Raw genomic sequence first — 25360 nt, 5'->3', positions numbered from 1 at the left:
GAACCCTTCAAGAATGATAACTCCACCACTCCCCAGGGCAGACTGTACCAGAGCTGGACAACCCTTTTGGGGAAGAAATTTTCCCAACATCCAACCTAAGCTTCCCTTGGTGCAACTTGAGGCTGTTTCCCTTGTCCTGTCACTTGTTACCTGGGAGAAAAGACTGACCCCCACCTGGCTCTACTCTCCTTTCAGGCAATTCTGGTGAGCATACAGAGCTCATTTACATCTGTACTCCATTAATATCCATATTTCACTTATATCAACATTTAGATAATATAGTTTGTTCTATAATATTTAAGTTGAGAGGTTCTGGCTCTCATTCTGCAAACAGCAATTTCCAATTATGACCCTTCCCCTTTTCAGTCATCAGAAGCTGCAATGCACAGGTTCTTGAGTGGATTGAGTTGTACAGCCATGATCATACCTGATGGCTTAGAACAGGCACTAAGGATGGGCATCATGAAAACCTGGAATGCTTTGGGTTAGACAGGGACCTTAAAGCTCATCTAATTTCAGCCCCCTGCCATGGGCAGGGACACCTTCCACTAGACCTGGTTGCTCCAAGCTCCGTCCAATTAAGCCACACTTCCAGGCATGGGGCAGTCACAGCTTCTCTGAGCAACCTGTGCCAGGGCCTTGCCATACTCACAAGGATGAATTTCATTCCAATATCCCATCCAATCCTGCCCTCTCTCAATGGGAAGCCACTCCCCCCTGTCCTGTCACTCCAGACACTTGTCCAAAGTCCCCCTAGAGGTCTCTTGGAGTCTCTTTAGATACTGGCAGGGGCTTAAGGTCTCCCTGGAGCCTTCTCTTCTGAACAGCCCCACCTCTCTCAGCCTCTCTCCAGTCCCTGGAGCATCTCCATGGCCTCCTGTGTACTTGTTCCAACAGGTTGACATCTTTCTTGATGGTGGATCACCTCACCTACTTTCAGACAACAGCAGTGGAAGCCATAAAGCCCAGAGCAGCCTTTCATCACAGATGTGCTCACTCTCTACCACACAAATCTCTTCAGTGAGCCTGAGTTTTCTCTCAGTTCATGAAGTAGTTTTGATTTTTGTTTGAAGGATCAGCATGGGAGATAACCCACAATCTTCAGTACAGTTCCAGTGAGAGAACCTCACTGTGTCTTCCTCAGGCCTCCATGGTAGTGCACCCCCTGGCCCCACTATGATCTGAGAACAGACAATGTGATGCCAGGGAAAAGACACTGATCCAAATATCTGCTCCATGTTCAGCAGAGACATGTCTACACTGCCTTGCTACACTGCTCCTTAAGGCCCTATCAGTGAGGACATCCCACAGAGGAGTGCCACAACAAGCCTATAGATCCTTCTGGACTACCTTAGGAGCGTGGAAAAGGCACAGGGCACAAAATGTATCCTGAAATTCCTTCAGCACCTCTAGGAAGGGCTGCTCAGCATGCCTAGCTCCACTCCCACCTCTGCTTCAGAACCTGGACCTTTACCACTGCCCTCTATGGCTGCAGCAAAATGCAAAGCAAGGAAGGTCTGGCTGCAAGAAAAGCCCCGTGAGGCATGGCCTGGGACACCCAGAATAGATGTGGCCACAGGCCACCCACCCAGGCTCTCCCACCTTTGGTCACTAGGTAGGACAGACCTACCCTTAGCATCTGTCTGGCACTGTGCCATCTGTCAAAGACTCTGGAACAGGGGGAGATGCACCACATCCAGTCTTTCTAGTTGGGAAAGCTCCAGCACAGGTCACTGATCTGTGCAAAGTTCTTCTGGAAGATGCAGCACAGGATTCCTCTGGAAACATCCTGCACCTCCAGTACCTGGTGCTACTGTGGTCAATGCTGTCATCAAGAGAACTGCATCAAAGACCTCGAAGAGGAGGCCCCCATGAAAGCAGGAGGTGCAGGATGGAAGATGGTGGGGCAGGTTATGTCCTGCTGTTTTTATGGGACCTGTATTGACAACCTCCATGCTGCTAGAGATGGACATCTACCTACTGAACATCATAGAATCATGGAATCATGGCTTTTAAATCCCTCCAGGGATGGGGACTTCACCCCTGCCCTGAGCAGCCACTGCCTTGGCAGTGACAGGGCTGGACAACTCCTTCAGGCAAGAAATTACATGCTTCAATGAAGCCTTTGATGATCTTGCCCTAGCAGCTGGCCTGCTGTGATTCTTGCAATCAGGGTTTCCAGCATCCCACCAGGCAGCTAAGCTCCATGGATCACTCAAGTCTTTAGAAGTACAGGTTCTGATATGGCCAAACCACCCTTCTTGGACCCCATTCTCATGGCTACTACCACCAAAGAGATCCTTCAACTTCAATTTTAGCTCACAGGGTGTGAAATACCTTCAGGTCCTTGAATCTGCTTCATTTTAAGGGAAATTATCCCAAGTCCCAGTGTAGGACTTTAATCCACAACATTGTGGCCCATGAGCTACAGGTACTGAATGAATCATATGGTAAAATAGGATTTGTCATTTTGTGCATAACTCCATCCATCTGTTTTTTGTGCCCTCAGTGACTACACTGAAATAAGCTTTCTTCTTCCCACCTGCACTTCACATACTACCTCCATGTGCTCTCAGATACTCAGGAAGCCCTGTCCTTTTCACCCACTGCCTACATGTTCAGCATTCTTCTCTGGGAAGTGACCTTCTATAAGAAGTTGAGCTCAGAGGACCACAACTGCTAGATGCAAGGTGGTCTGAGAGTGGTGTAGCAGGTGATGGTGGCAGAACTGCTCTGCTCTCCCTGTGAATTACCCTCTGCACCATATTCCCTGTGATTACAAACATTTCCATAGCTCTTAGGATGGCTGGGAGACTCAAGTTTAATAATAAGCACTGATATCATCACTTCCTGGCAGAATCTGCTGTACCAAAATACTGGCACTAGTCTAATAACAACACATCACACATCCAGCCTTCCTTTCCAATCATCTTTCAATCACATCTTCTGCTTTTGGGATGTGCTGATCCCTCCAAGCACTTGTCCATCAGCTAGACTCCTGGAATTACAGCTATTAATTGCACCTATCCAATTTGCAGGTAAAGGGACATTCAAGCAAATTACCCTATAGGAAAGGTACAGCCCCATGAAAATGCAAAGGAACTGTACTCAGCAATGCAAAGCATGTGAATGTTCCTGGAAAAAAGGAAGGGACTTGCAAAATCAGGTGATTAAAGAGGCTCCAAGAGAGCCAGAGAGAGACTTTGGACAAGGGCCTGGAGTGACAGGACAAGGGGGAATGACTTCAAAGTGACAGAGGGCAGGGTCAGGTGGGATATTGGGAAGAAATTCTTCCCTGTGAGGGTAGCAAGGCCCTGGCACAGGTTGCCCAGAGAAGCTATGGCTGCCTCAGTCCCTGGAAGTATTTGAGGCCTGGTTGGATGGGCCTTGGAGCAACCAGGTCTAGTGGAAGGTGTCCCTGCTCATGGCAGGGGGATTGGAATGAGATGAGCTTTAAGGCCCTTCCAAACCCAAACCATCCCACAATGAGTGAGTTTCAAATGAGGGATTCTCTGGCCCATACACTTTTTGTGTTTTGCCTCTTGCTGTGAGGCACTGGGGCAGAACAACACCCTACACCAGATCCTAGAAGGAGTGGGATGCCACTGTCCAGCTGGGCTGTTCCAGCTCCCTCCATAACTCACCTGGGTTCAACAGCCTCAACAAGCTGAGTTTTAATTTGCTGATCAAGTTTTGATTGGATTAGAGGCAGAGCCTATTCATCAGCATGAATATAAATCTAAATTGACCCTGGTGATGACTCAGAGGGCAATGCTGAGCTAGAGCTGGCTGGGCAGTTCGATCGATTGGGGAAAGTGCTTTCTGCTTGTAATGGCTGCACTAACATATTGTTCAATAAATAAATACATAAATACAATACAGGGGGTGGGGAAATCAATGCTGAGATGGTGGGAGGTGACTGGGGCTGCCTCAAGAGAGATGCTATGCCTGGACCACCGCCGGCAGCTGGGGTTGGTGAACCAAGAAGCCTGGTGATCCCCATGACCGTGTGTTATCAGCACAATGCAAACGCCCGGCTGGGCTTTGATCCGCGGCTGCCCTGAGCTCTGGCAGGAGCCACATGTCCTGCCTGGACACAAAGAACATCCTTGCCTGGTTATATCTTAACTGTGTAAAACTCAGCCCAGCAGGAGGGCTGGGAGGAACTGTTGCTCAGATAAACTAAATGTGGATGTGTGCTTTCCCAGGAGCATGTTTACATCTACCCATGGCACAGAGAGCCAGGCAGCCGCAGCAACCCCTTGCGCTGTGATGTGTTACTGTTAACCCAGAGGAAAATGACTGACTCCTCAAAAAGGAAAAAAAAGGGACTATGGAATCCAAAAAAAAGGGGAAAAATCTTGAAGGGTGGTAATTGTTATATTCTTCAGTTTTCTTTAGAGTGTGACGTGGGTGAATCATGTTTCAGAGGCATGGTGAAGGCACACAGGGGAGTTGAGGAGGGTTAGCAGCCCTGCTCCCTGCCTGGAGCAGGAAGAAAATGTGAAGAGAAGCCATTTCTGCGGCTTGGAGAGGTGCAGGAACCTGCTAAACTGACAGTATCACATTGTGCCTGAGTTGCAAGACATCAGAGGGTGTTCATTCCTGAAAACAGAGATGCTCATGCCCCAGGGTCTGAGAGGGGGCAGTGCCAAGGCAGAGGTGTGAGCAACAGCTGCAGGAACAGCCAAGTGGTCACTGTTCATCAAAAACACCCAGACAGGGAGTGGTTGAAAGTCAATGCCCCAGTTTGTAGGATCAGGCCCTCCTAACATTCTGTCACCACAGCTGAAACCCACACCCAACTCCTCAGCTCTCTGACAGGTGACACATTGGGCCCTATCTTCTTCCACAGGTACTCAGATATTTCTCCAGCTCCACTGCAGACAGCTCTGAATGACTTGCCTAAAGTGAAAGGAGTGAAGAAACCCCCATGGAACAGATGTATGTACCTAATATAGACAACAAGACTGCACCAGTTCATCATGTCACTGCCTGTAGACAGGGAACAGCTCCAGATCAGTCACCCTTCACCATCTCAGAACAAACCCACTAGAAAATCACAGTGCATGAGGAATTGTCATTACCAATATAAAACAGCCACAGAGCATCTTCAATGCACATGTGGATGAGGCACAGCTCCCAGCAGTGTACATGGAGGCAAGGAACAAATCCTTCCTGACTCTTCTCCCTAGGGAGGGTTGGAGGAGGGTGAGACATGGGACAAGGCCACACTGACCCAAGCCCTGCTAGTTCTGGTTCCATGGGAGAACCTTTGACCCACAGCTCCTTTGATCTTCACAGAAAGGCAGAGAAGGAAAAGGAGAGCCAAGGCTCAGGGAGGAGTCACTTGGCATTGGTCATTCCCAGAATGAAGAAAGGTGTTGAGAAGCAAAGGTGAAGAAATGCAAAGAGATGCAGACCTGAAGAGGAAGGCAGAAGAAGAAAAAAGGACTTTTGCAGGAAGTCAAAGCTGCAAAAAGAAAATGAAGATGAGCAGATGATGTGGGGAAGAGTCAAGGGGAATTTGGAGGTAAAGCCCCCAGTGAAACAGGAAGGCAAAGCTCAGCATGTCCTGGCAGTGCACTGTCAGAAACCTGTGCCCTGGGGTGATCCCACAGCATGGACAGCAGAGGAGGGGGCAATTCTGACCCTCTGCTCCTCTCAGGTGAGACCTTACATGCAGTGCTGCCTCCATCTCTGGGCCACCCAAAGTCAGAGGGATGTGAAGCTGCTGAAGTGAGTCCAGAGGGGAACAAAATGATGTTCTGAGGGCTGGAGCACTTCTGTCCAATTAAAACATGGGTATTGCTGCTGCTGCTGCTACTGTGAAAGCCTTTATGGAGAGTTGCACAGGCTTGAACTGCACTTGAACTGCATTCTGAGAAAGGAATCCCTGTGAGTGCACCCAAGTGCTCCTCCCCACCACCTAAGCCATGCAGAAAACTCTGGAAGCCCTAAAATCCCAGAATCACAGAACCATTTAGGTTGGAAAACCCCTTTGAGATCACTGAGTGCAACTGTTCCTCCAGCACTACCAAGGCCACCACTAAACTTTGTGCCCAGGTGCCACTTCCATAGGACTTTTAAATCCCTCCAGGGATGGTGACCCCACCACTGCACTGGGCAGTCTCTTCCAGGGCTTGACAATATTTTCAGGCTTGGAATTTTCCTTAATAGCCAACCTCAAGCTCCCATGGCACAATTTGAGGCTGTTTTCTTTTTTCCCCTGTCCCTTGTTCCCTGGAAGAAGAGAGTGACCCCCACCTGGCTCCACCCACCTCTCAGGGAGTTTTACAGTGTGAGAAGGTCACTCCTGAGCCTCCTTTTCTCCAGGCTGAGGCCCCCAGCTCCCTCAGCCACCCCTCATCAGACTTGTGCTCATGTTCCAGCCTTCAGTACTGCTGCCCAGGGGTTGTGCCAATATGGTTGAATGGGAGCAGAAGCAGGTTCTAGTGTTTTTTAGAACTACTCAACCTTATCCCACTGGGACTCAGACTCTCCATGCTGCTCTGTGCAATAGTCTCCCCTAGCACACAAGTAGTTCTCTGCCTCAGAGGAGGCAGAGAAGATGACTTGATATTTCACTGTCACTTTATTTCTGTGGAAATGATAAAAACCAGATGTAGAAAAGGTCACTATTCTACAGAATACAGCCATACAGCTAAAGTCCTACCTGCTTTGGGGTTTCATTTACGATAGCTTTATTGTTTATTTTAACAAATGCACAAACCTCACAAAGTTCTGAGTATGCATTTAATTAAAGCTTAAATACTAAAATTATGACAATGCTATGGTAATTCCCACAGCAATGGGAATTACAGCATAAAACCTTCCTTTGCTGCTGTAAACATGGTCACAGCTGATGTGTCTTTAGCCCACAACCCAGTTACAACATGTATCTTCATGGACCCAAATAATTTGGACATTGTCTCATGTAAAAATGAAACCCTAAATATCTGTCTCCACTAGATCCACTACTGTATCTCCCCTCCCAGGCAGACACCAGTCTCCTCCAGACCTATCCATGGCAATATTGCAGAATGCTTCTTAATGCCTCCCCACATTTTAGATACAAGACATTTCCAAGAGGAAGAAGATGATCACTGTTTTGCTGTAAAAAGAAAAGATGGACCCCAAATTTGCCTTCCAGCATGCTGGATTTCATCTTGTAGCTGATGGCAACTGACAGAAATCATTAAAGCAGTGCCTCTGGAATTAAATTAAACAGATGGACTGGGGCTGTCTAATTGGAAGAGTGAGGGTTGTGGAAATTGGGAAACATGACAAAGCTAAAGGACAGGTCACAGAAATCTCCAGCGCACAGTGGAGACTGAAAACATCGTTCCTCTCTGAAAAACACATTTGGAAAGGGGTTGAGGATGAAGGCTTCCATTTTATTAGCTGAAAACACTCATCTCAGTTCCCAGCATGCCAGCCCTTCAAAACCATGCTGAGAAACCTGTGGAGGTATCACTAACCATAAAATAGGAAGTGGTGAGAAAGCAAATACGTTAAACATGGAATGACCTTGATCTTTTTGCAGGCAAGCAGTACCTGTAGGTCCTGTTCAGCTGGCTGCACCTCAGCCATCTCTGAGCCAGGGACAGCCCAGCTCACCTCTCCAGAGGTGCTGGCCTGAGGTGTGAAGGACCAAAAGTCATAACAACTTCAAACCCATCACATCAGGTGGATTACACAGGCAATGGGACAAGGGAGGATGGCTTCACACTGCCAGAGGACAGGGTTAGATCGAATATAGGGAAGTAATTCTACCTTGAGAGAGTGGTGAGGCTCAGGCACAGGTTGCCCAGAGAAGCTGTGGCAGCCCCATCCCTGAAAGTGTCCCAGACCAGGTTGGACTGGGCTTGGAGCAACCTGGTCTAGTGGAAGGTGCTCCTGCTCACAGCAGAAGGGTGGAAGTGGATGAATTTCAAGGTCCCTTCCAACCCATGATTCTGATTCTGAGATCAGCTGCTGTGGCTGGACAAAGCAGATTTAGAGCAGAACCTTTTACAGAGGACCACACTCTATAAACATAACCATCCTGCATCCTTGTGCCTCTGACTCCTCCCTTCCCCATTACACCCTGGCCACATCTAGTTTCAGTTCACCCTGTGGACTAGGTCCATTAGCAAACCATTTGTAAGGAATTTCAAACTCTCTGTGGGTCATGCTCCAGCTCAATGCATTTCCCACTCTGCACTGTGAACATTTCAAGTCTAGAAACAGGACCAAGGGCCAAAACCTTGTCTGGCACAATGCCAGAGCTGTTACATAAGCAATAAGCTTGCATTTATGTTTGCCTCCAGAAAGGATAGAATCAGAATCACAAAGGTGGGAAAAGACCTTTAAGATCAAGTCCAACAGTATCTAATTACTCTTCTGCTATCTGGAGAAAAGTTATACTGAGCTTCAGGTAATCAAGGTCTTCTTAATTTTCACTTTAAGTCAGTATTCATCTAAAATGTGGGAAAAATAAACAGAATTTGCCCAACACAGCCAAACCCTTTTTCTTTTGGCCAGGTACACAACAAAGACAGACGCGGTGATGACTCTGCCCTCTCAGAAGGGACCAGCCTGGAGTCCACACTTTTTTTGTCAAGATGTTTTCATTAGCATTTCCACTTGATTTTAGGCCTGATTTTAGGTAATTATTGTCCCATGAACAGCCTTTCTCCCTGTCTCCCCTTAGCCTTTGCAACTCGGGAAGTCCTGTTCTGCTTCACCAGTCACTCGGAATGGTCAACAGTCGTCACACTCTGCTGCTGACCATTGTCCACTGGGAAAGGTGGGAGGCTCCCAAGCCCATCCCTTCATGGGCAGGCAAATAACAGAGCCCGTTGCTGCTCGGACATCAAAGTTAAACAAACATTCACAAGCCCCCACCTCTGGGCCTGTTTTAAGGAGCTCCCTGAGGAGGTCACGACTTTCAGCTTGTCATAGCACACATCAAAGTTTGCACCACACACGAACTCAGCACATGGATTGGGATAGTGTCACCCGAGAGCGGATATTCAGCCTTTGTGCACTGCTTTAATCCTGTGTTTTCCCAAGTAATTAAGCTTTTTTGCTTATGAACTTGTGACTAAGTAAAGCATCCCTGAGAGGTTGTAACATCAAAGCTCATTCTCCCGTCTGTCCCACATTTTCCAAAATTGGATTTCTTTTTCTCTTTTTTTCCTTAAATAAAAAAAAAAAAACCTAATTGAATTTAGTTGTAGACTGAATATATTTAGGAGTGTCTTTAAAAGGTTACAAAAAGCCAGAGTGATCATCATGGGAACTGTGGAGCAAGGGCACAGCATTCAGCCCCAGTGACACCATCCCCAGGGAGAAGATATGGGACAGGAGTGACTTTGGCTGGTGGGGTACCCACCACAACAACATCCCACAGGTATGGGCTCACCCATGGCCAAAACCTGAGAGCTGGTGTGGAATGGCACCATCAGTTCAGCTGTCACATTCATGGGACTGGGGAGCAGCCTGCCCTGATCTTTTACACCACATGCTAGGCATAAGGAGAGTGACAAGCTGCCTTGGGTTAAACTTCACAACACATCCCAAACTTTATGAGGACCCTCTACAGAGCTCAGTGTGACTTTAGGAAAAGGTTGAAGTGAGTAATCATGATGTGAGATGCACATACCTGGAGTGCCTGCTGATGGCTGCCACCATGAGAGCCGTCCAGCCAAGCTTGTGCCTTGCATTCACATCTGTGCCCTCTTCCAACAACCTGGAAAGGGGAGAGACATGGTCAGGAAACAGATATGAAGAGAGCACCTCAGGCATTCTGGAGCTAATGAGGGAAAGCAGAATGTTTTACTGTGCAGGCGCCTGCTCCAGCACGGCCCAGAAGACCCAACATGAAGTTGATTCAATAGTTCTCAAAGGTGACCAAACTTAAACAAACATTCAGGTGATGGCAATCCCACTCCTTTCAAAGGGTGCAATGCCAACATCTTGCTTTCTGTATTGTTTGTACATTTGTTTATTTATTCTGTTCAGTCTAATTTCCGAAGAATCAATCAGTAGCAAAACTGATAAACCCAAATACCAATGACATTTGAATCCTTTGCAAAGTACCCATTAGGCTTCAGAAGCAGCTCAGTGGACCTCCAAAGCCCATGCCACCTGCAGACACTTCACAGTTTTCTCATACAGCATAAGAACAAATAAGACAACCCTTAAATATATTAGGAACCAAACTATCCTCATGTCTCCAAAATTTTCTCAGCTTTTGCAAGATAATGGCAAGGGACAGGTTTTGCAGCAGGCACTTTAGCTCAACCCATAACATGTGCTGAACCCAGGCAGTATGAAATGATAATTCTCTCTGCACACCATAAGGAAGAAAGGAAGTTCAGAATTGAGACACAAATTTTACAGTGCTCAAGTTAAATGAGACAAACTCCAAACCCTGAATGTTCAAGTCATAGAATCATAGAATGATTCACAGAAGGGTTTGTGCTAGAAGGCACCTTAAAGGCCATCTTGTTTCATCACTTCTGCCACAGGCATGGACACCTTCCATTAGACCAGGTTGCTCCAAGACCTGTCCAACCTGACCTTGGACACTTCCAGGGATGGGGCAGCCACAGCTCCTCTGGGCAACCTGTGCTAGGGCCTCATCATCCTCTCAAGGAAGAACTTCTTCACCACATCTAATCTAGATCTCCCCTCTGTCAGTTTGAAGCCATTTCCCCTTGTCCTGCCATTTTCTGCCTGTGTAAAAGGTCCCTCTACACAACTAAATCCATGATTACAAACCCATTTTTCTTGCAGGAGCAAGGTGCTGCCAGTACCAAGACAGGGAAGCCATGGGTCAGGCTTTAGAAAGCAGGGTGGACCATGCAAGAGTCAGCAGTTCTCTGCCCCTTGGTTTATCCCTCTCCCTTTTCACATATTAAGGCTTTTCCATCTTCCTTTCTGGGTGAGGCTGTCCCTGCACAGTGCATCCTCCACACAGGTATAACAGGGAAGAGCTGTCATTAAACTTCCTGCTGAGAGACACACAGGTGAACACAGCAGCCATGTTCCACCTGTGCAAGCACCACACTTGAAGTCTTAAAATTCTGCCCAGAATCTCAGGCAAGGAAGTGAAGGTCAGGTGTGAGTGCCTGCATGCACTGAACAAGTCAGATCAGCTCTTTAAGGATCTGGAGGGGTTCACATCAGAATTCAGACAGCCTTTCCAAATTCCTCACTCTTGGTCTGCTCTGGTGGCAATGCTCTCACTGGTTAACAGTGCTGGGATGGAATGAGTGAAAAGGAGGTAAATTAACCACATTTCTCTTCCTACAGTTGGGAAAAAGAAAAGGAAAGCTGGTCCAGAGAACACTCACAGATATACCCAGGGTGTCTTGCCAACCTTTCTCCACCTCATTGGAAACCTCCACAGTAGTTTCACTAGAAACTTATCCCAAGGAACAAATACACTTATATACAGAGACACCTGGTGTGTTCAACCTGAATAAGAGAAGGCTCCAGGGAGACCATAGAGCCTCTGCCAGTGCCTAAAGGGGCTCCAAGAGACCTGGAGAAGGGACTTTGGACAAGGGCCTGGAGTGACAGGATAAGAGGGAATGGCTTCCCATTGACAGAGGGCAGGGTTAGATGGGATATCAGGAAGAAATTCTTGGATGTGAGGGTGGTGAGGCCCTGGCACAAGCTGCTCAAAGAAGCTGTGGCTGTCTTATCCCTGGGAATGTCCAATACCAGGTTGGACAGGGCTTCTGGCACCCTGGTCTAGTGGAAGCTGTCCCTGTCCATGGCAGAAGGGATGGAACTAGATAATCTTGAAGCTCCCTCCCAACCAAACCCCTCAGTGCTACAATATATAGTATGATAATCCTAAAGTTATTTCCAACTAGCAATGCCTGAACTTTGGCTGGTATCTCAAACACAGCTGAACACAGTTCACCCATTGACTGGACAAACCAGCCAGATAAACATCATGTGTTCCTCTCCAGTTGAACTACTTGCCTTATTTGACAGAGAGTGGGGCTTGAGAGCCAACAGGCAGATGGCCTCAGCCAAGCTCTACACAGAAGCACGTTGGTGAACTCTTCTGACTGGAGTGGTGGTAGGATACACAGGGAATGGGTCTGGGTGGACAATCTCACCGCCCTTTTTTTGACAGAAGGAGTGGCCAGTGTTAGTGCTGTGGTTCTGGATGCTCTGAACTCTTCATCACACACTTGGACAGAAACCTAATAGCTGAAATACTAGAATCATAACTGGCAGTCTCCATTTGTAGCTCCCAACTGTGACTCAGGAGGCTGTGACCACTGTAAATTACCACAGCACCAACCATAGAAGCTTTATGTTCTCTTTACCAGGGTTACAATTTAAAGTTCAGTGGTAATGAACTATCTGGCAGTCAACAACAGGACCTTGGTCCAAAGAAGTCTGATACATGAAGAACAAATTTTCACACTGAATCCACTCCAGATCCAATTTTTATTTCCTTTTTCTATGTGGTTTAATACCTGAAGAACCACCCAGCAGTGTGATGGAGAGCAGGGATGATTCACCTACAGCCTTATGGGGGTTTGGATCTACACAGCCCTGCATATGGCTAACACTGGTCAAGCTGCAGCCCCTGCACTATCCAGGGGCCCAGTAAACTCATCTGGAGAGCTGCACAAGAGCAGCCTTGGCCCCCTGCAGGGTGTGGCACAGAATTAGGGAATCATTTGGGTTGGAAAAGCCCCTCTGAGACCACTGAATCCAACCATTCTCCCAACATGGCCAAGCTCACCACTAACCCACATCCCCAAGTGCTGCATCCACACATCTATTACATCCCTCCAGGGATGGGGATTCCACCACTGCCCTGGGCAGCCTGTGCCAGGGCTGGACAGCCCCTTCTATGAAGAATTTGTGAAATATCCTTATGCTTTCTCCTTCTGCCAGCACCACATCCCTGCAAGTGAATGCCAAGAGTGTGCTGCCAGTTCTGCAGTGCTGAAGAGCACTCTCAGACAACAGAATACTGAAAGGAGAAATATCCCTGTGCAGCCCCACAGCTTTCCATGCTGGTGATGTGCCCCGACACACAGGGGAGAGCAGATTGCTATCTGCACAGATCAGCTCCCTTTGCAGCTCCACTTACAGAGGTGTTTGCACTCACAACAGAGATAAGGTAGCCTGCCTCAGACCCATGGCTGCTGCTGGTCACACTGTCACCTGCTCCAGCTGGAAGGACACTGCCTGCAGCAGAAATCCACACCACAGCTCCATCTGTGCCGCCATGTGTGCCGTGTCCTCTGCGCAGGCACGGGGAGCTGCTCCCTCAGCTGGAAAACTGCTCGCTAGCTGTCACTGCAGGAACAAACTCACACCCAGCTCCCCCAGACCCCAAGGAGCCATTCCCAGCAGCACCAGAGCTCAGGATGCAATGGCAGAGATCTTACTGTCTCCCCTGACTCACCCTAATTACTTCCAAAAATCCTTTCCCAGATATTGTGATGCCCAATCCCCTTCCACTTGTCTCGAGAGAGGTGTGGACCAACATGTCCAAGTAATTTCTGAATTTCATTGTATTTACTTGTCCATTTGGAAATCATTTGAAAGCAGGAACATTCACATCAACCCCTTCCTACATTGTGTCACTGTGACAGCCTAATAGCCACAGAAAATCCAGGAAATAAAGGCATCTTGATGACAAGGGAGAGGGAGCCTGGAAAAAGAACCCAGAAGGGGCACGGTAACCCCAACACCAAAACTGCAGGTGAGAAGGCATCAGCTATGCCAGGATGGAGGCACACAAACCCCTTCAGGCTGGGGACTTCTGCCTGGCAATAAAAGCCTTAAAGCCCAACACCAACCACTGATTAACATCCTCAGTAGAGTTTAACTAATGTAATTTTGCAAAGCATCAGGCCCATTTGCACTTGACCGTGGTGTTGATATGATTTTACATTAAAGGGGCAGAGAGACCATCCTGGTCACCTTCTGCCAGCCACTGGGTTGCTCTGCTGCAAAGAGTCTGTCTTAATTTCACCTGTCATGAGTTTTAACATTTCATGGGAGGGTTTGGACTGGAAATGACCTTGAAGATCTTCCAGTTCCAATCCCACTGTCACAGCCAGGGACACCTTCCCCTAGACCAGTTTGCTCCAAGCTCCATCCAACCTGTCCTTGAACACTTCCAGGGATGGGGTAGCCATGTGAATGGATATTTCTTTCCCAATTTCTTCCCTGCATTATGGCAGTGTGAAGTCAACCCCCTTCTCCTGTTACATTTGTTTTCTCATAAATAGGACTTGCAGGGTAACTCTTCAATATATCCCTTTGAGACAAAGGACAGGACATCAGCCCTTATTTCAAATAAAAAGATGATGTTTTAAACTAAAAGATGAGAGATTTACATTAGACATTGGGAAGAAGTTCTTCCCTGTGAAGTTGGTGAGGCCCTGGCACAGGTTGCCCAGAGCAGCTGTGGCTGCCCCATCCCTGGGAGTGTCCAAGGCCAGGTTGGACGGGGCTTTGAGCAACCTGGTTTAGTGGGAGGTGTCCTTGTCCATGGCAAAGGGGTTGGGACTACATCATTAAGTCCCTTCCAACCAAAGCCATTCTATCATCTATGATTTTAGAATTGTCAAGACACTTTGGAGCCACTGAAAAATACCTATGAGTACTGAAAGGCTTTTTTCCCTACAGACACACCGGAAGGACATACTGAATAATGAATTATCTTCATTCTTTAAAAAAAATAATGAAAGAGATCCTAGTCTGGCAGCCAAACCTGTTTAATCATCGTGCATTCAACAGGAAGGATGCTGGAGCCTCTCCTGTGGCATTAGGTTACAGGCTTGGAGCAAAGGTATTAGGATCAGTCAAGTAGTTTTCCATTCAGGAATCTAGATCATCATAAGCATCTGGAATGCCACATCACTGAGCCCAGTGAGGGAATTACTTGTATCATACCATCTACCATAATATGCATTGACATTTCATTTAGGAGCTGGATTGCTTTTTTTTTTTTTTGGTTAAATCATTGCAAGATGCTCAGCAACTTAACAGATTTTCAGACAACTGAACTTTATGTTCAGGGTCTTCAGGCCCACCATTTATTTTTTCTCCGCCTGATTTAATGATATGACAATCAATAAAGCCAAGACCACTGCTCAGATCCCAGACAGCCAAATGTATTTACCAGCAGGAGTATTTTATTTTAATTAAATAAAATCCTCTGATCAATGTTTAGGATGTTTATCCACATTTTAACCAAGTAAGATCCAGGACACTCCCCTCCTAAGGAGTTTCTCACATGGATACAGCTCTATTAGCGCCATTTCCAGTGTTTCTCAAATGACAAACTGTTCTTTGACTGCAGTGGTGGCACCAAGATGTCCCTTCCCCTGGCAGGAGTTGGACTGGATGACCTTTAAATGTCTCTTCTGACATGAACTCTTCTGGGATGCTGCAATTCAAGACCTGGTCAGGGGAAGAGCCCCGAGCCAGAGCTGGTGCTGTTTCTGACTGGGGAAGTGCTTATATTTAAGGGACTTCAATAATTTTTTTTTTTTTGTAATGGTTTTAGGGCAGAAAGCTGACAGATGGCAGGGTTAGATTTAATATTAGGGAGAATTTTTTCATTAATATGAAGGTGGTAAGGCCCTGGCACAGGCTGCCCAGGGAAGCCATGTCTGCCTCATCCCTCTAAGTGTTCAAGGACAAGCTGGATGGAGCTTGAAGCAACCTGGTCTGGTGGAAAGTGTGCCTGCCCATGGCAGAGGGCTGGAACTGGGCGAGCTTTAAGGTCGTTTCCAACCCAAATCACTCTGTGATTCCCTGACTCTATGAACATCCCTGTCTGCTGTGGAATTTGCTGAAGGAATCTGGGCAGAGCAGCACCTACTGCTTTGTGCATATGCCCTATTTTAGCCAAGCCAGCAGCTCCCAAGCTTTAGCACTTTGATCCCCACAGAAGAGATAAAGAGCGCACATCGCAGCGATGAGCCTTCTCCCCCCCTGCCCCCGGACAGATGTGCCTTCTATTCACCCGTCACTGGGGTTCTGGGTGACTGACTCGGTGACACTGCTGAGCCCAGAGGGCATGTTTGAGTTTGTGCTCAGTGCTGGGAGCATGCCCAGCACTCCATCCTGACAGGTGGAGGAAGAGGAAGCTGGAAACTTGAACTTTTGCAACAACAATAGCTTCTGTTTCTGTCAGCCTCTTAGACATTTCCCCCAGCCCTGTCCCAATATGTCACTGTTTAACTGCAGAGTGTGGGACACCCTCAGATGTGCTCACCCTCTTGGGAACTGCTCTCTGCTTTGCAGAAGAAGGGGGGAAGAAAAACATCCCAACTGAACAATATCTTGGAACATGAAAGCACAATCCCTGCTAGATTTTCCTGCCAGGGAAAGGATCTGCTTGGACAGAAGGACACAGCGAGCTGCTTGAAACCCTTTAATGTGGCTGCTGTATTCTTGGAGAGAGCTCATTGCTGTCTCTCACCCCTCACCACCTTTGCAGGGCCAGAAACACCATGGTGCTCTGTGAAAACACATGGAGCAGCACATTGTGGGGAAGGGAGGGAAGGGAAGGGGAAGGGAGGGAGAAACAGCATTTCTCTGCAGCTCTCAAGGCAGGAAAGCTGCTCCCAGGACACAGGGGATCCTGGAGGAATCCTGGTAACCCTAGCCCTGACAGCACAAACAGGACAGTGGCCAAGGAGAAACTCCTGGAAAGAAATTTTCAAAATCAAAGGGAAGCTCTTATAAATCCAAGTTTGAGGGGGTGAAGCCAACTCCAAGAGGAGAGCAGGTCTGGGGGCACAGAGGGTGGGCAAAACCACCACGGGCGAAGCACATGGAGTGGGAAGAGTCAAAGAGGTACAACCCAAGCATGAAAAGGCCAATACAAACATGTGAGAAGCTGTAGCTGCCCTGTGCCTGTAAGTGTTCAAAACCAGGTTGGACAGGGCTTGGAGCAACTTGGATTAGTGGAAGATGTCTCCGTCCATGGCAGGGGGCTGGAACTGGATGAGCTCAAAATCCCCTCCAACCCAAATCCTTCTGTGATTTGACAGTTGGCATCACCAGGTTTGAAAGGGCATGTGAAACCTTACATGGAACAGTCCCAATTCAGTCACCCCAATGCAACAGCTGAGCTGTGTGCCAGAAAAATACCCTACCAGCCTTCAGCCTGCTCTGGCAGAGCCAGCAGTGTAAGTGGGAAATGAGCCATCACTGCTTGCAGAGGAATTTGAGCACAATACACTAATTTCTGACAATCCATTGCTACAGGAGGTGGCATGAGTTACCTGCTTGACTTACTGTGCACAGGTCTGAACTCACGTGTCAGACTCCCTCACATCCACCAACATTCACATTTATGTGCTGTGTAAGCAACATACTTTTAACCTGCTACCTCACATCTTCCAAGGTGTCCCTTAATTCCTGAGCTGTGAGGAAACTGGAATAATTGCTCCCCTGGTTGTACAGGCTACATCCATGCTGGTGATCTGCTGCTCCTTCAAACCCAGAGCTGCTCAGGAGGCTTTCCTGCACTCCGCCCTGCTGATAAACATCTCCATAACTGGAATTAACCCTGTGATGGTTCCCAGGAGTATTCCAGGTGTGCTGGTGTCTGCTTCTAAAGAGAGGGATCTGGGATTTATGGGCTTTAAAGCTGTTTTGGACAGAAGAATGAGATCTCCTGTTGGTTTGGCACAGAGTGCAAAGACACTGCTCTGTGACTCAGTGTGCAAACTCAAATAATCCTGGGAGGGCAAAATACACCAAGAAGCAGACCAAAAAGGGCAGTTTTCCAGCTATCTAGAATAGGAAAGCACAGCACACATACATCTCCCCCAATACTTCATTGCCAACATGAAGAAATCTGGGCTGTTGTATGTGCTCTGAATTCCCACAGCCACAGGCCAATTCAAACTCAATAATCAGTAACAAAACTTTCACTGAAACACAGTCCTGGAAAATCTGGTCATTTAGGAGAAAAGATTAAAGGGGACATTTACATGATAAACATCTTTTTATCCTAAAAACTCTAGGTGTCTGTAACTCAGATACACACAGACAAATGCAAGCTCAACATCATATAAACATGGAGCAATGGAAATAAATATAATCATAAATCATCTTCCAATCCTGTTTCCAACCTGCTCCCACTACCCCTGCTGAAGATGTCACAGCTGTTCAGGACTGAGATAAGGCACATGATGGCCAGTGGCCAGGAGCCAATGACATGACTCTTCTGCTCACCCTACAAAGCATTCAGGCAATTCAGGCGTCCCTCGAGCCTCAGTCATGACACTCACAACTATGCTGTGAGAGAAGATGCTTCAACAGGTACAACATGGGATACTGGTTCCCATAAAGGCCCACCTCCTCCACACAGTGCCTTTCAATGGTCTGATGTTCCAGGTAAGCAAAGTCTGACACACTGCAGAGGGATTTCTTACCCAGTCTCTGAATTCTTGTAACAAACACTTGACCCAGGAAGCAAACAAAAGACTGGGGGACTGTACCCCTAGTCCAGCCCCCAAACTGGAGAGAACTGAAAGGGTTACAGCTGGGAGAGACCTTAAAGCTCATCTTGTTCCTACTCCCTCCCATGGGCAGGAACACCTCCCACTGCCCTGTCCAACCTGGCCTTGAACACTTCCAGGGACAGGGATGGGGGAAATTTTGCTCAATGAGCTGTGCTGCTTACAAACAAAGGAGAAGAGACAAGCAGGGTCTGCAGGAGGCAGAACTGCCATGAGTCAGAGCCAAGATGAGTGGTGCTGCTTGAAAATTGACAGATCACTGTTTGGGGCAATCAAGCCTGACTTAGCTGTTTCTGCATCTCCTCCAACTAAAAAATCAGCTTGGAGAGAGCAGACTGAGCTGAAGCAACTGACATGGAGCTTCCTGCCCCACTGCCACATCTGTCTGGATCCCTGGGAGAGCAGGAGAGCACCTGGTCAGCTCCAGATCTCATTACCAGACAGATCTGAGTGGCTGCCTGCTGTTAGGAATGAGGCTGATAACAGCCATCTGACACATGCTCTGTGTCTCCATGAGTCACAGCTGCACAGGGCTGAGGAAAACACTGCTCCATCATGCTTATCTGCTCAGGAAACTGCTGAAAGCCTGTGCTCTTGGGGTGGCTTACTAAGAAACAAAGCTGGAACACAAGGAATCAATATTAATACTGAATATCAACACAAGTGGGAGTGAGGTGGGCATTTTTTATGCTTTTGCTTCTTGCTTTCCCTCCAAATGCACAGAACAACTGAGGCTGAGGGAAATTAAACTATCTACATCAATTAGGGATTATATTTTGTGCTGGCTAACAGCATCAAGGGCTTGGTGGGAAGAGCTGGTTTGCCACATGCTCCAAAGGGGATGCTCTCAAAAATTGGCACGTTCTTTCAGCTCAATGAAGAATTCAGCCTGGTTCCCTGCATTCAACAAATGGTTAGAGATGAGAAAACCTGGCTGGAAGCTCAGAGGAGCCAGAGATGGTAGAGGCAAGTCTACAGCAAAGGGGCTGGATTCAGCCTGTGGATAGGCATTCTTCCCACAGCAATATAAATGTGTGTTCCAGTGAGGTCTGTTTGCTATGCCTGAAAGGCCTGTTCCTTTTCAGAGTTAAAAATCACTGCTTGGAATAATCACAGAATCATGGAATGGCTTGGGTTGGGAGAAACCTGAAAGTTCACCTAGTTCTAATCCCCTCTGCCATGGGAAAGGACACCTTCCACTTGACCTGGTTGCTCCAAGACCCATCCAACCTGGCCCTGATCACTTCCAGGGATGGGGCAGCGATGGTTTGTCTGGTCAACCTGTGCCAGGGACTCACAATCCTCACAGGGAAGAATTTCTTCCCAATATCTCATCTAACTCTGCCCTCCATCAGTGTGAAGCCATCCTCCCTTGCCCTGTCACTCCATGCCCTTGGAGTCCCTCTTCAGCTGTCATGGAGCCCCTTTAGGCACTGGCAGGGGCTTCCAGCTCTCTCAGGAGCCTTAAACACCCCAGCTCTCCCAGCCTGTCTCCAGAACAGACGGGCTCCAGCCCTTGGAGCATCTCCATGGCCTCCTCTGGGCTCACTCCAGCAGCTCCACAGCCTTTTCATGATGAATACCCCAGAGCTAGAATCAGTAATTTAGGTAGGATCTCATGATCTTCTTGATACCTCCCACTCTCTCTCACACAGTCTTTAGAGTAACACTGTATTTCCTAGTAACTGTATTCTGGTGTTTTCATGCGCAGAGGGCCATGACAGCTGTCAGTTGAAGGCACTTGGAGAAGATCAGCATCCCCCTTCAAACAAGCTTGAAGCTGGATAAGAAACACCACCCCAGGGGACAGCAGTGTGGCAGGGGACAGCAGTGGATAAGAAACACCACCCCAGGGGACAGCAGTGTGGCAGGAGGACAGGTAATGTTCCATGGATGGCTGCCCAGCTGGATTGTCACACTCCCACCCTGTCAAAGCTCAGTCTGGACTTTACCCCCTGAAGGTGGAGAGAGCATTGAAGGCAAGGCTGTTTGTGCCTCCTCTGTCAGCTCTGCAGCAGGTCTGGCAACCTTGGGCTGTGGGAGTTTGTTGTAAAGAGATTCATGGAATCAGACAGTGGTTGGGGTGGGAAGCACCTTTTGGAGATCACTGTGTCCAACCTTCTCCTTGAGCAGGTTCACCCAGAGCAGGCTGCAAAGGATTGTGTCCAGTGGGGTTTGAGTATCCCTGAGGAAGAAGATTCCACAGGCTCTCTGGGCAGGCTGTTCCAGTGCTCTGTCACACTCACAGCACAAAGTTCTTTCTCATATTGAGATGGAACTTTATGTTGTTCCACCAGTTTCTCCCGATGCCTCTTGCCCCATTGCTGGGCCCTATGGAGCAGAACTGATCAATCCCCTAACAACCTCCCTGCAGACACTGACAGACAAAGATGAGTTCCCCTCTCAAGTTGTGTCCTCTTGAGGCTGCACAGCCCCATCTCCCTCAGCCTTTGCTTGTAAGAGGGATGCTCCAGTCCCTTCATCATGTTTGAGGCTGAAACTGCCTGCAGCAGGGCAAGTCATGATTTTTACCATTCATGCTTCTCACACAGGCAAAAAGCAGAGTTAGGCACAGCTTGAAACAGTGGGAGGGCTGCAGGCCACACAGGGAACAGGACGGGAAGGAGGGTCCATGAGAGCCTTTGCAGAGGGATCTGGACAGGCTGGCTCCATGGGCTGAGGCCACTCTATGAGGTTTCAATAAGGTCAAGTGCTGGGTCCTGCACCTGGGTCACCACAACCCTGTGCAGAGATACAAGCTGAGAGCAGAGTGGCTGAAAAGGGCACAGCAGGAAAGGCCCTGGGGGTGCTGGCCGACAGTGGCTGAACATAAGCCAGGTGTGGCAAGAATGCAAATGGTACCCTAACTTGTATCAGCTACAGTGGCCAGCAAGCTCAAGGCAGATCCTTGCTCCCTTGCACTGGGCAAGGCACCTCAAATCCTGTGTGCAGTGCGAGGCTCCTCATGACCAGAAGGACTTTGAGGTGCTGGAGTGGGTCCAGAGAAGGGCAGTGAGGCTGCTCAAGGGTCTGGACCAAAGGGGCTCATGAGGAGTGGCTGAGGGAGGTGGGGGGACAGCCTGGAGAAAAGGAGGCTCAGAGGGACCTTCTCACTCTGTACAGCTCTGTGGAAGGAGGGTGTAGCCAGGTGGGGGTCAGGCTATTCTCACAGGTAACAAATGACTGTATTGGAGGAAAAAACAGCCTCAAGTTGTGCTATGGGAGGTTTGGGTTGGATGTTTGGGAAAATTTCTTCATGGAAAAGGTCATCAAGCCCTGGTGCAGGCTGCTCAGGGCAGTGGTGGAGTCCCCATCCCTGGAGGGATTGAACAGACACGTGGATGTGGCACTTGGGGACACAGCTTAGTGGTGGGCTTGGCAGTGCTGGGGGAATGGTTGGACTCAATGATCTCAGAGGGCTTTTCCAACTCAAGTGATTCTGTGATTCTGTGACAGAGCACAGAAACGAAGGGAGAAGCTGCAGACGTGCAGCCCAGCAGGATGGTGTACAGCCACCAGCCCTGCCCTGAGCAGCTGGAGCACAGAGCATCCCTCTTGCTGATCTGCCTGACCAGGCTCACAAATCACCCAGACATCCCTGAACAGCAGCTTCCTGCAATTACAAGCAGCAGAACACATGTGCCAATTAGCTGCACACCAATATCCTCTTTGGCCCTTGATCTAGGCCAGATGTCAGCCCTGGGGTGCAGCAGAGCCAGGTGCTTCATCCAAGATCCTGGAAACTGGATGGAACATCCCCTGGCTGCAGGCCAAGAGGGCTCTCCTCTCCCTGTCCTCTTCTGCACCCATCCTTTTCTTCTACACAGGGATGGCAGCTCCTACCTCCCCAGGGGCCTGTGCTGGGTGGGAGATCTCAGCCAGAGACAGGAACACACGTGTGGTGTACACAGGAGAGCAGCAATGTCTCCTGTGTAATGTCTCCATCCTACACAAGCTGCCAGGCTGCCAAAAGGTCTGAATTCTACACTGGCTGAGGGCAGCACTTGGGAGACCTCTGGCATTATGAGACAGACCAGGTAGGAGTGCCAGGATCCATTCAAGAAGCAGCTCCAAGGTTCTCACACTTCTCTTCCCATTTCAGGGCAGACTTGTTTTCCTCCCACAGTGCCAGAGCTTGTCCCCAGCACTGGGTGGAGCTGTCACTGGAGCATGTCAGTGACATGGCACTGCTGCTCACCAACCATCCTGAGAACCTCTGAGTCCCTCCCTGGAGGTTTGGCTGCAGAAAGAACATGCCTCCTGGGGACTACACATGCTGAGCCTGTGACAAACTGGCCCTTTGTTACCCCCTCAGGGAATGTAACGCTGCCAGATGCACCTGAAAGGTGCCATGGCACCACCCCAGCGAGGCAGGCACAGCCAACTGGGACAAAAAGCCTGCTGCCATGGGACAGGAGCTCTGGAGATGCTTCACTCCCTAACAGCTATGTCATTGGTCACACAACCACTCACTTCCCTGACTTCCTTGGCTGGGTGGAGCTCTCTCCTGTGCTCCTTGTGGGACAAAAAGCCCCTGGAGAACTGCTGGCTCAGGCTGAGGAACACACAAGGGCTGTTTGTTCAGAGGCAGACCCCAAGAGATGAGCTTCTGCAGTGTGTACGCCCACATCTGCACAGTATGGCCTCACACTGTCCTCTCTCAGCACAGGGATCTGCAACCCACCTCCTACCCAACAGGTAAGGGTGCTCCCCATCTCTCCCCATCTGGATCTGAGAGGGTGAGGGGAGCATCCCATGGGGGCTGGGAGCAGCCAGCCCCTTCCTCCCCCATGTGCTGACAGGGTTTTCCTGCCCTCCCAGCCCTTAGCACACTGCTCTCATGTCTCAGAACCCTGCTCACCTCTTGACTTCTGAAACGTTGTTAATCCTTGCAGCTTCCAGAAGAGCATCCTCTGAAATGCAGACGGAAGGGAGGAGGGAGTTAGCATGGAGAACACACATGGACACCCTAACCTGGAATGTGCAGGGGCTGCTGCTGCTGCTCAGAGCTCCCACTGACCACTCCAGTGAGCAAGAGCCCAATCCTGCCAGCAGGTTATCTAAAAGCTCCTCGCTGCCTTGGTGACTGACTGCAGCCCCCACCACACACCCTGAGAACAGCAGCAGGCATCCCAGGGCAGTGGGCACTGTCACCCACGGTGTCAGCCTCAGCTAGAGGTTCCCAGACACCACAGAAGTGTTCCTACCACAGAGTCAGAATGACACCCCCTGGCTAGAGAAGGGAAGAGCAGCACCCAGCTCTGGGAGATGGGATAAGGGATGGGTTGGGAGGGACCTAAAATGCTTATCTCATTCCACCTCTCTGCCATGAGAAGGGACTCTTTCTGCCAGGCCATGCTGCTCCCAGCCTTGCCCAAGGGATGGGGCAGCCACAGCTTCTCTGGGCAACCTGTGCAGGGCCTCACCAAACCTCACAGGCAAGAATTTCTTCCCAATATTCCATCTAAGCCTGTCCTCAGGGTCAGAAGAAGCCAGTCAGTGGGAAACCATTCCCCCTCATCCTGTTTCTCCAGACCCATGTCTAAAATCTCTCCCTAGCTCTCTTGGAGCCCCTTTATGCACTAAAGCATTAAGGATAACCCTTCCCAGGTTACAGCCAGCAGGCAGGTTCCATCCCCAAGGAGGGACCCCACATCCCCTCCCAAAGGGCAGGGGACTCTCCAAAGGGACTCTGTGTGCTGTATCCCACGCCTCCCGCCCTGGGGCGGGCCCCAGCAGCGATAGTCACCCTTGGACAGGCGGTCCCGCAGGTAGCAGTAAGCCAGCGCAGCGATGAGGGCAGGCAGCCCTGCTCCCGGGGAGCAGCTCCCAGCTCCACTCTGATGCCCGCCGGGGTCTCCCGCATGACAGCAGCGCTGCTCTGCACCCGAGGGCCATGGCGCCGGCTCTCTGAGGGATGCCGTGCGGCTGGACGATGTTGCTGGCACAAGGCAGCCAGTGCTGGCCGGGCGGGTGACAGGTGGCCGGGGTGTCTGCAGTGCGGCCAGGCCTGGAACGGGCAGCCCTGGCCTCTCGGCTGCGGTGCTCCCCTTTAGGCCCGGCCCATTACCTAAGGGAGAGCGCCCTGGGCCCGGCGCCATTGGCAAAGTGGGGCCTGGCGGAGCAGCCACCGGAGAGCCCCCGGGCACCGGCCCCGCTACCGGGGGTTCGCCCCCCAGGCTCCCCTGTCGCCCCCTGCAGGCAGCGGCCCGCCATGACAGCCTCGCTCCTGGCGGCGGAGCGAGCCCACGGCGCCCCCTGGCGGTCAATACCGGGAGCAGCCGCAGCCGGGCGGCCCTGGCCCCCTCAGCCACCGCCGCCGCCGCAGTCCCGTAGGTCGCACGTGACGGCGACCACCATGGCCGCGCTCGGAGGAGCCGCGCCAGCCCCTGCGGCAGCGGCCACAACGCCAGAGACGCCAGCATAGCTCCCTCGCTCCTCCCGCTGCGCCACTCGCACCTTACCCCCCCCCGTCGCTGAGGCCGGTGGACAAGATGGCGGCTTGCCGGCTGGCGGACCTTGATGAAGAGGGCGGCGCAAAGCGTGCCGGGAGATGTAGTCCCCATCGCACCCTGCAGCGCTCTTATCCGCCGCGGCGGACTATAACCCCCAGAAGGCACCGCGGCGCGGCCTTCCCGGGGCATGCCGGGAAGCCGGCGTCTGCTGCGGGACATGCAGGGGAGTAGTGGCGGGCGGGCTCCGGCAGGGGGCGCAGCGCGGGTCGGGGCAGGGCGCTCGGGCGCGCGCGTGTGTGACGCAGTGGGGTCGCGCGCGCGTGGGCGGGCACGGACGGACGGACAGACGGACAGACAGCAAACTCACACATGGGCACTCAC

The 25360-nt window shown here is 50.0% G+C and overlaps 1 protein-coding gene across 1 annotated transcript in view; it reads right to left on the bottom strand.

Moving 5' to 3' along the window:
- Positions 1-24975, bottom strand: part of CLPB (ClpB family mitochondrial disaggregase) — a 72540-nt gene extending 47565 nt beyond the window's left edge. Inside the window, exons 1-3 of the mRNA XM_054270348.1 lie at positions 24274-24975; positions 23386-23437; positions 9650-9736 (exon numbers count right to left, since the gene is read on the bottom strand). Of these exons, the coding sequence (XP_054126323.1) occupies positions 9650-9736; positions 23386-23437; positions 24274-24949 (815 nt within the window). The 5' untranslated portion in view covers positions 24950-24975. The remainder of the gene's footprint in view (positions 1-9649; positions 9737-23385; positions 23438-24273) is intronic.
- Positions 24976-25360: the final 385 nt, after the last annotated feature.

The sequence above is a fragment of the Melozone crissalis genome, unplaced genomic scaffold (assembly GCF_028551555.1).
Source record: "Melozone crissalis strain CALT ecotype California unplaced genomic scaffold, PUWL_Pcris_2 ptg000009l_1, whole genome shotgun sequence".
Lineage (NCBI taxonomy): Eukaryota > Metazoa > Chordata > Aves > Passeriformes > Passerellidae > Melozone > Melozone crissalis.
Note: the sequence above shows the minus strand (reverse complement) of the source record. Positions and strands in the feature narration are given on the sequence as shown.